The sequence below is a fragment of the Mytilus californianus genome, unplaced genomic scaffold, assembly GCF_021869535.1.
Source record: "Mytilus californianus isolate M0D057914Y unplaced genomic scaffold, xbMytCali1.0.p SCAF_3, whole genome shotgun sequence".
Taxonomy (NCBI): domain Eukaryota; kingdom Metazoa; phylum Mollusca; class Bivalvia; order Mytilida; family Mytilidae; genus Mytilus; species Mytilus californianus.
In genome coordinates, this window is record NW_026262679.1 from 114,632,953 (window position 1) to 114,644,811 (window position 11,859).

The following is an 11,859-nucleotide window of genomic DNA, read 5'->3' on the forward strand; positions in this document are numbered from 1 at the left end:
CAATACATGTACACCTTACAATCATTCAATAAACCAAACATAGTTGACGTATTGCTTATTGTTTCTAAGAAATAGTCTTAAACAAGAAAACTTAACATTGACCAATGAACCATAAAAATGAGGTCACGGTCAGATGAACCATGCCAGACAGTCATGTACACCTTACAATCCTTCCATACATCAAATATAGTTGATCTATTGCTTATAGTTGAAGAAAAACAGACCAAAACACAAAAACTTAACGCTGAGAAATGAACCGTGAAAATGAGGTCAAGGTCATGTAAACCTGTGAGACTGACATGTACATCATAAAATATTTCCATACACCATTTATAGTTGACCTATTGCATATAGTATTAGAAAAAAAAGACCAAAACTAAAAAACTTATCTTTGACCACTGAACCATGAAAATGAGGTCAAGGTCAGATGACACCTACTAGTTGGACATGTACACCTTACAATCATTCCATATACCAAATATAGTAGACCTACTGCTTATAGTATCTGATATATGGACTTGACCACGAAAACTTAACCTTGTTTCACTGATCCATGAAATGAGGTCGAGGTCAAATGAAAATTGTCTGACAGGCATGAGGACCTTGCAAGGTACGTACATACTAAATATAGTTATCCTATTACTCATAATAAGAAAGGAATTAACATTACAAAAAATGTTGACTTTTTTTTCAAGTAGTCACTGAACCATGAAAATGAGGTCAAGGACAATGGACAAATGACAGATGGAAACTTCGTAACATAAGGCATCTATAAACAAAGTATTAAGCATCCAGGTCTTCTAGCTTCTAAAATATAAAGCTTTTAAGAAATTAGCTAACAGCGCTGTAGCCGCCGCCTCTGGATCACTATCCCTATGTCGAGCTTTCTGCGACAAAAGACGCAGGATCGACAAAAACTATGAATACTTTGTATTTGTCATTAAGATTATAATTAGTAAGAGTGTCAGTTACCTTGTATTTGTCATCAAGATAATAATTAGTAAGAGTGTCAGTTACCTTGTATGTTTTATTAAGATTGTCAGTAACTTTCTATTTTTCAGTAAGATAATGAGTAACATTGTCAGTTACTTTTCCTCCTGTTACGTGTTTTACTGGTCAAGATTCTTCAACGTCCAGCCATTACAGTATCCTCCATCATTTGACAGTCGTGTTGTCCTCTACCCATCAGATAAAAACCTCAGAGACTACCTCAGCTGGAGACAGGCAGATTGTAAGTGATATTTAGCTCACCTTGTACAGAAGGTACAATTGAGCTATTGTCCTCACTCGGCATCCATTGTTGTTGGTGGTCAAAAGTTTTTAAAAAAATCGTCTGCTCTACTTTTAGCCAATCCATAGCAGCCTGTTTTTGCTTGGTGAGCATAGGGGGTATGATTTTTGAAATTGGATACCCTATGGATGATTGCTATGGCTAAAAATAAAGGGTAGGGGTTAAGTCATGTTTTAGGCTTACATCTTGGAAATTATAAAAGATAGAAGAAAAGCCACCTTAAAACTTTATGTTGGTCAAAAATAGATTATTATAATAAATCTTTATTTAGAGAGAGTAACAAAGTGACCTCATGTTGATGATTCATTGATCAATGTTAAGTTTGTGTGGTTTGATCCTTTTCTCAGATACTTTAAGCAATAAATCAGCTATATTTGGTGTATGGTATGATTGTAAGATGCACATATCTGTCTGGAAAGTTTCATCTGACCTTGATCTTTTTCTCATGGTTCGTTGGACAATGTTAAGTTGTGTTTTGGTCAATTCTCAGATACTATAAACAATAGAGCCACTATATTTTGTGTATGGCATACATGTCTGTCTGTCAGGTTTCTTCTGACCTTGATCTCATTTTCATGATTCATTGGTCAATGTTAAATTTTCCTGGATTTATCAGTTTATGAATCACTATTTATAAGCAATAGGTCAACTATATTTGGTGTATGGAATGATTGCATGCTGAACATGTTGTCTGGCAAGATTAATCTGACCTTGACCTCTTTTCACTAGTCAATGTTTAGTTATCATAATTAGGTCTGTTTCTGAGATAATATAAGCAAATAGGCTCACTATATTTGGTGTATAGTATGATTTTATGGTGTACATGTCTGTCTGGCCTCTGACTGGACATGACTTTGACCTCATTTCCATGAATAATTTTAAATTTATGTGATACTTGTAGTAAAACCTTCATATTACAGACTTTCAACAGAAGTTAAATCACAATAAGTAAAGTAGGCGAGACATTTCAGCGTCTGCACTATTGTTTATTAAATAGTTGTTTCTGAAGCTTAAAAAAATCATATCAATAATCTTTTCATATACAATGTACATTTTCATTTTCCTAAAAGCCCCACAGCATGTTTTCTCCTTACTATAACTTCTATAGACGCTGCATGAGGTTTTTATTTGTTGCAGTATTTGAATCTTCTATAACAAAGCCCTTAATTTGAAAAGCTTAAATTACTATTTTTCTTTACCGTTACTCCAAAGGAGAGGATATGTTGGTTTAACCCTGTCTGTTTGTCCATCCATGTGTCTGTCAATCTGTTTGTAACACATTTTTGTTCCGTTTTCCTCAGGAACTACAAATCAAGGTTTTTTTTATTATATGGCACCACCTTCTTGAAGTTATGCCATACTGTGTGACACTTTTTCAATACCTTTCATGTGCCTCTTCAAATACCAGGCTCTAACAGAAAACAAATAGTTATATAGACATGAATTAAACAAGGGAGATAATCAAAACTATACAAAGCCTTGTCTTTCATTACGAATGATGTTTATATATATTTATAATAATTTTGAACAGTTCTACTCTATATTAAATATTTGTCACATTTTCTCAGCAACTACAAGTCATAGCTTCTTGATATACAGCATCAAACATCATCTGGTTAAGCCATGCTGTCTGAAACATTTCAGTGTCTTTGATTATTATTTCTGTTCGCAGAAAACTTATAACTTTAAAATGTCATGCACATAGCTGAATTTTTCGTCACTGCAACTGGGGGGTATAACTAATGTGCAATAACTCACAGTACAATGTACATCTTTTTTTTTTCAGGCCACATAAACAATCTGTATAATACATGTTTCTGGAAACTAGTGCAAGATAAAGGTTTTACACCAGCTCAGTCTCAGGAAAGATTAAAGGTAACATCTATTAATCTCTTTATTAATAATTATTTAAAAATAAGGAGATGTGATATGATTGCCAATAAGACAACTCTCCAACATAGACCAATGGACAAGGGTGTAAACAATTCCAGGTCACTGTATATGGCTTTCAACAATGAGCAAAACCCATACCCATATCTATAGGATATAAAAGACCCAGGAAGAAATGTGAAACAATTCAAAAGAGAAAACTAACAGCCTGATTTAAGTTATAACTTTAATGAAAATCAATTATAGCAAACAGGAACCAATGACAACCACTGGACTACAGGCTCCTGGCTTTGGATACAAAGAATGCAAAAAAAATAAAAAAGCACACAAAAAATGTAGAGATTAAAACTTGTTTCAGAACGCTCAACCTTCCATCTAACCTTGGACAATGCTGTAACACTACATTATTAGAGCAAACTGTAAAAATCAGATGATTCTTTAGATCGGTACGAAGCACAATAACAACTAATGAAATGACACAAGACACTAACTACCGATCTAATAGTGCTTGCAGTTACTGACAGTAACCAGTGTTTTGAAAAGAAAAATTAATGCAATAAATAACTGCATTTATCTTGGCAAGGCTCTGCTGTGCTACAAAACGAATGTCTTCTTAAAGCACTTTTGAAAAATTTTTGAAACTATTTAAACAACAATTAGCTGTTTTATCAACCCTTAAAACAGTTGAAATTATGACTTGTTTATGACAGAAATGCTCATTTCATTATTTTAAAAACTATTTCTTCAAGAGAAAAAAGGAAATACATATTTGAGTGAATTGCTTCTTTTTTATCTGCGTCGCTAAAGGTGAAAGCAGGTCTAGTATCTACTGGACTCCGTCTGTATGTCTGTCAAAAAGACCTTGGGTAGAAAATTTTAGTTTTCTTTACTTCTATGAATGAGAATGATTTAATATTTGGTTTGCAGCTTTATAATATTAAGTTCACTGTTGTAGCTAGTAAGCAATGTTTACATCTGTGATGTATCCACTTCCTGTTTGCATATAGTTGAAGTTTTACTACACTCATTACACAAGGAACATTTTATTAAACTTTTCTTTGATTGTATCATGGGGAATGGTTTAATATTTGGTTTGCAGCTTGAATTTTGAGTTGTAGCCAATATTTTGAAATTTTACAACACTCATGCATTGTACAAGGAAAATGTTCATCACATTTTTTTGGTCTTTAATGAAAGGGAATGATCAGTTATGCTCCAGTATACATGACACTTCAATCAACTGCATGCAGTAACACAGGTCCAGACACTGTATTGGTCTTGTTATTAATTTTCTACTACAACATAGGAATATAATATTATGAGATTATAAAGTGACATTTTTCTGTTGATTATAATAGACATATTTTGTTTTAATTTGCAGGGAACAATGTCTAGTGATAAAAATGAACTGTTATATCAAGAATTTAATACAAACTACAACAATTTACCAGATGTATATAGGAAAGGTTCTATACTTATACCGAGTAAGGTAGGTTTCATTATTTACTGTTGAATGATGTATACTGGAAGGTTCTATACTTCTACCGAGTAAGGTAGGTGTTACAATTTACTGTCGATGTGAGATCTTTGGCAGCTTCTAGTTAATTTGTATTATACTGTAATCGTTCTAGTAAAACTGTTTAGATTGTATAAATGTATGTGATATACAGCTATTGGACATATAAAGCCATAGGCCATGCCTACCACTGAGAATACTTTTTCTAAAATTTGCAATGAAATGTTCTTCAAGGTGGGCACCTATTTTAGGGTCATTTCTCCAACAAAAATATGAACAAACGTTATTATTCTTATCCTTATTAGTTGATAAAATTGTATAAGTTATTATATTCATGGCTTGTGGTTGATATTTAATTCTGCAATCGGCCCACTCGTTAACGTGAGTGATTTCAATTACACATATTTTGAAACGTAACAATTCTACTCTGCCTAAGTAAGTGGCCTTTAAAAGCACTGAATGGATATATATAAACTTTTTTTAGATTGTAGTATAAAGACAACAATAGTGTATTGCCTTGACATAATAAGGATATAAGGATTCAGCACAAAACTTGGGAAAATTGTTGCTAGAGTCTAGCATTTTCCCTGTTTCTAAGTCTAATCCTTAAATTGTTATCATGTGAAGTTAATACACTTTTATAGTCTTTCTGGATGGAATGGTTTAGTGATTGGCATATGATATGGAGATTTGTCTTTCATTTAAGACTGTATTTAAATATCTTTGTTTGTTTATTGTGTTGTTTGTTGTTGACATGTACCCTGCAAGGCTACAACTCCTCTCATTTATATTTAAAACTGGTATATGCATTAGCAGTATCATCTTATAATCACTTGCTCTGCTGATCACCTGTTTATTGTAATAGATTATGAAAATTTTGTCATGACTGGGCCTTTCATAGCCGACTATACAGTATGAGTTTTGCTCATTATTGAAGACCATACCGTTACCTATAGTTGCTTATATCTACGACATTTGGACTCTGTTGGATAGTTGTCTTAACTGCAATAATACCACATCTTATTATTTTAACAATGACACTAATAAATGTTATAAAACCTGATTTCTGTCATTTTGACAGCCTCTTTTTATGTTTATATTTTTTTATTTCAGGAAAAAGCAGTAGAATCTAAACCTATGAACTCTACCTATCCTAATACAAAGGAGCCTCATCGTGGTTCTGTGTCATTTAGTAACTCATTGGATCATGGTACGAAAATGAATCCAAAAATAGACGTTCTACATGTGGACTTAATAGGAGAAAAATTCTGGGAGGAACATTCTAACATACTGACTAGTAGATGATAGATAGTATTGTTTATTAAATTACAGTATTTACCTGTGCAAATATATTTGTTAGTTGTCCATATAGAGTATACCAACTAATTTTCGTTAACAATAATTTATGGTCTTGCAAACTTGATGAGATTGTAGCTGAGAAGTCCATCTCATTTTCAGAACTATATATAATAATTATAGTTTAGATATATGGTTCTGAAAACAATGGCTACAATCTCTTGTAGCTTGAAAAACCATAGATAATTTGTTAATTGCTAAATTCCTAGGCAACATCAATGACGTTGGGTTTGTGACATTAATGCATTCTCACTCTATTCGACTGAGAAAAACCCATCTCTGTCAAGCAGCTTTAGGTGGAAAATTATAACACTAAAAGATCAAATGAAACTTTGGAGAAAATAGCGATAATTTATGTATATTACATATTGAATAGTATCTGTGATGACTATAACACTTCATGTTAATCTGCTGAGTAATTTCTGTGTAACATTTAATTCTCTAAATCATATCATGATGATTTGAATAACTTGTCATATTCAAAGTCTTGAATGGTAGAAAAACTTTTCAAACTCAGATTATCTGACAGAGTAAGGTTTTAATTATTGTAAATTCAGAAAATCAAGGAATTATTTTTGTTCTTTTGGCCTAATGAAAGGTGTCTATGATTATTACCTACTGTGTGCTCCATGATCTGTAAAAATTCACTTTATCATTAAAATATTTTAATGAAAAGCAGGAACAAATCAGAGAATTTCATAGCTCTCATTGGGTGGATGTTATCCGTTATCATTTCTTAGTTATATTTAATTTCTTCATTTAAACATTGGGAAGTTGGTATCAGCTTTAAGATATATTTAATTTCTTCTTCTAAACATTGGGAAGTTGGTATCAGCTTTAAGATATATTTTATTTCTTCTTCTAAACATTGGGTGGATGGTATTAATTCTTTCTTATATTTTAATTCTTCGTCTAAACATTTGGTTGATGGTATCAGTTTTTAACAATATTTTATTTCTTCATCCACAATGATATATACTCCTTGAAACTCTTACATAAAGTAAGATTGGAGGATTACCAATCTGTATGCAGTTTCCCTCATTTGTGTAGATTATATTTTTTATGCAGTTTATATCTCTTTAGTCCTTTTCTTATATAATTACATTTTGCAGGTGCATTGTCTGTTTTTACATCATGAAAATATGTAAAAATTGGTAATGGAACTTTCAAAGTTTATACATCATTATTTAATGTGATTTTAACTTCAAATGATTTCAAAGAGTTAAATCTTCAGTTTATTGCAAGCCATTGCGGGGCATGATCTAGGAAACAGATTACTGAGGTCATTATTGGATGTCCAAATATAAGATTATCATATAAATATGGCCCTAAGTAATCAGTCACATAATACTCAAAAGCTCTCGTCTGAAGAACTTTTATGATTTTAAGTTTATTCAAGGTACCATATGAAATGATTAAAAGTACAAACAAGAAGATCTGTTACTTGTTAAAAATAACCGAAGGTCTTTAGGAAAGTATGAGAAGCCCTTTTAAAATTATAAATAAGATATTGTTGATGAGCTCCAAAAGAGGTAGATGTTTTCAAATCTCAAAACAAGCTAAAAAAAAAAGAAGAAGAATTTGAAATTAAGATCGAAGAACCATTTGTATAAATAGACATGATAAGTCGTCTCAACATAACTGAACTTTCAACTTTTGTCATATTGCAAATATTTATTCTTTGGTACATTTATCATAAAGATGTCAGCAATCATTTTCAAACAATATTTTTCATTCCAAACATGCATTTTTTTTTGTTTTTCTTGAAACAAATTACATTAACATAACTGTAGGTGATGCAAGCTTTTTATTTCTAATTTTTTACAAGGTTTGTCCATCCTTTGAACTATATAGACAATTTCTAAATTCGAGCAGCTATACTGTAATAAAAATTTCCATTTCTACCAAAATCGTAGGTAGTTTAGACATGGATATTTTCCCCATTTTTAATGCATAAAATTTTATGTGTGGTTAAATTCATTCAGTGAATGATAAGTGCGCCGTCCAAAATATTGTTGATTTGTATAAACTATTATTGATTCTAAATTTTTCATGGATTTGACAAGATCTCAAAATAAGCAAAATTACCCTCTTGCAAAAATTTCCTTGTTAACAGTGAGTAGGGCACACAGTAGCTTTAACACTAAAATTTTCATTCATAAAAGTTAACATTTCACCAGAATTTTTTTATAGCATTATTTGAGTATATTTCAGTAACCAGTATGTTTTTAATATTGTAAGGTATGAATGATTTAAATATTATGCATATACGTTCAGTTGTTACAATATTATCTTTATACTTATTAAATATGCAATATCGTTATTTCTCTTTAATGGCATGGTTGATACAGACAGATTAAATGTCTTACTAATTATTACGGCAGATTGTGGGTTGGAAATAAGTATTTGCTGCTTTTCTGGTAAGCCAGGGCGTTAAGGAGTATGGCAAAAACTAGTCGGCTAGGAGTAAAAAAAATGTGTCCAGGTAGGGTTACACGTTAAAATCCGGCTCAGAGTGTCTGTTTAGTACTAAGCAGGGTTAATATTTTTATTACATTAACATGCTCTCATCCTGAATATGCATTTGATTTGCTGCTGGGCGTTTAACAGCCATCCATCATCATTATATGATGGGATATGGATCGAATGTTTGTTGCTTAATAAAGGCACGTAAAGTCTTATGCATAATGCATTTCATGGCTTTCACATACAAGCCTTTTTGATAATAATATCTACTCTTTATTTTCAATTTACAGTAAAACCTGCTTAAAGGGTCACCTCTATTAAGCCAAACCTATCTAGGCAGGTCACCCACTTCTGAAAACAATCCTACCAAGAATGAAAGGGTTTGGGCAAACAGTCTTGGTCGAGCAGTCATCACAAGGTTTTATTATACTGCAATGGGCCAAATATTGTCATAATTATGACTTCGGTGACAAGTCTGTGCCAACGATATTAAGACTATGTCAAACACATTTGACATCACTAAGCCATGATGAAGGATGATACAGGCACAGAAGGGATAGATAAATTTTGTTTATCAATTCTTACAGAGGAGTATATTATAACAAATTTATCATTCTCTGATTCAAACAGGTTTTGTTAAAGGAATGATACAGATCAATATGGCATGTATAACCTTTACTCTTTTAAAAGTAAATGGTGATCATTGTAAAGTTGGAAAACAAGCAATAATTCAGTCAAGATTGCTCATTTCAACATTTTTAACCGGATTTTCGAAGGAAATATCGGTTATTAAAATGGTGATATACGGCGGGCGGTTTGGCGGCTGCCAAACAGTGTCCGCACAATAACATGAAAAACGCTTTAACAAATTTTTTTCAAATTTAAATATGTTGTTTCCTGGGACTTAATGAAGGTCTCTATTAATTTTCAAGATTTTAGTATATCTCCTTTGTGAGTTATCGCCATTTTTAATATCCAAAAGTAGAATTTTTAAATATTTTACTGTTGTTATCATGATTTGTCTTATCTCAGAATAAAAATTGGAGTGACAGATTTATTTGAAAATTATCTAGTTCCTAAGTGGTAATGATTATAAGCTATATCATTAGACATTTTGAAGATTATTACATTATTAATTATGTTAGAGTACTATGTTAAACAACCATAGTTCTGTTCAATTAGATATTATAAATATTTCAGCATATGATAATGATTTATTTTCATTATTAATTAGATCTTGGAAATATTCTAGCATATGATAATCATTGGAGTGACAGATTTATTTGAAAATTTTCTGTTTTCTGATAAGATCTGTAGGACTGTATATATACAGTTTGAAACTTACTAGTATTACTGTTTAAATGAAGTTTGGAATTTACTGTTCATTATTAGACATTTTGTAGATAATTAAGTGTCCGTTAATCATATATATTCTTACCCCTACCCCCCTTCAATTTGATAATGTGCTTTTATCTTCTAAACGGTTGAGATCCCTACTCCTAAACCATATATATTTTTGTATGGGACAATAAAACAAGTCAAATGAAATATTGGGATAGTCCTCTGGTTCACAGCTACCCTCCTTTTTTTGAAAACTTGTAAATGTGTAAGCTCCCCACCCTGAAACCTTATATATTCTTGTGTATTACAAATCAAATGAAATAAAAGGTGAGTCCCCTGGGGTCACCCCCAGCATGTCTGTTTGAGAACTTGTAAACAGTCGAGATCCCCACCCCTAAACCATATATATTTTTGTATGGGACAATAAAAGAAATCAAATGAAATATAGGGGAAGTCCATTGTGGTAACCCCCCACCCACTTCTGTTTGAGAAATTGTAAACGGTTGAGATCCCCACCCCTAAACCATATTTATTCTTGTATTTGACAATAAAACAAATCAAATGAAATATAAGGTGAGTCCCCTTGGGTCACCCCCACCCCCCTCCTGTTTAAGAACTTGTAAAAGGTTGAGCTTTTCATTATTAATAAGATACATGTAATACCACATTTAGGTCCAAAGGGTCCTAAATTAAACTTTTGTTTAATTTCATCAAATATTGAATTCTTTGGTTCTTTGATATGCTGATTCTAACAATGTTTGAGTGTTAAATCAGATCTAATTTTAGAGAACTTAGTCATCATTGGTTGTTGTTATTATATTATTGATTATAATTTGAAAAATTGCATCATATCTTATTTTAGAGAACTATTTATCCAGTTTGAGTTATTTCCATTTGCACAGAAAATATTATGGATAAAATTAATCTGTGTTTCATTTCAATATAAATTAAATATATATATAGGAATCTTTCAAATGCTGAATCTAAACTCTATTTAAATATTAGATTTTTAGGCCCAGTTTTCAAGTTGGTCCAAATCAGGGTCCAAAATTAAACTTTGTTTGATTCAACAAAAATTGAATGTATGGGGTTCTTTGAAATGCTGAATCTAACCATGTATTGAGAGATTTTGGATTGTGGGCTCCTTTATCAAATTGGTCCACATTGAGGTCCAAAGGGTCCTAGATTAAACTTTTGTCTGATTTCATCAAAAATTGAATTCTTGGGGTTCTTTGATATGCTGATTCTAATATGTACTTAGATTTGGGATATTGGACCATAATAGGTATTTAAATGTCCAATTTCAAATATATCAGTTCTTTGACTACATTTATTTTGTGTCACAAACCTATGATGTGTCAAATATTCAATCACAATCCAAATTCAGAGCTGTTTTAAGTTTAGATGTAGTGTCCATACTTGCTCAACTGTTCAGGGTTCTACCTCTGCAGGAGAATCCGGTTTGCTGTCTCTCTGACAGCCTCTTGTTACATTTTAAACTATAAGTAATGCTAGCAAAGCTCACAAAATGATACCCCAGCCCCTTTCAGTTAAGATTGTGAAAAATTTTCAATAAATTGTAATACAGCATTCAGGAGGAGTAGCAGATACAATCAAAGTACTGAAGTACTGAACATCGGATGACCGAGAGTTCTTGTGGATAGTCACAAGCACTTGTCTCAGAAAAAAAAATCACATCTCTATACCTGAAAGTGAGGTTAATGTACAGAGATATATTTTTTCTGAGACAAGTTTGTGCGTGGATGATGAATAAATGACAGGGAATTCAACCTCACTGTAAAAACTATTATATTGTAGTGATACAAATCAGTATACTCTGGTTTGTTGTTATATATTATATTAATATTTTTATATAACAGTTACATGTATATATAATTTTCATCTATTTGTATATCATTCTATTCTACTATTCTAATAATAGTGCAGTGCAAGTACATGGTGAATACTCTTCTGTATTAATTTGATTTTTCTAATAGAT

At 31.7% G+C, this 11,859-nt stretch overlaps 1 protein-coding gene across 3 annotated transcripts in view; it reads left to right on the forward strand.

Annotated features, from left to right (window-relative positions):
• Positions 1–8,376, forward strand: part of LOC127735880 (probable tRNA(His) guanylyltransferase) — a 39,349-nt gene extending 30,973 nt beyond the window's left edge. For 2 of the 3 annotated variants that reach the window (XM_052246283.1, XM_052246282.1), the window contains exons 4-7: positions 1,062–1,231; positions 3,078–3,166; positions 4,563–4,670; positions 5,811–8,376. In XM_052246283.1, the coding sequence (XP_052102243.1) occupies positions 1,062–1,231; positions 3,078–3,166; positions 4,563–4,670; positions 5,811–6,002 (559 nt within the window). In that variant the 3' untranslated portion in view covers positions 6,003–8,376. The remainder of the gene's footprint in view (positions 1–1,061; positions 1,232–3,077; positions 3,167–4,562; positions 4,671–5,810) is intronic. The other variant, XR_007998636.1, reaches the window with a different exon arrangement.
• Positions 8,377–11,859: the final 3,483 nt, after the last annotated feature.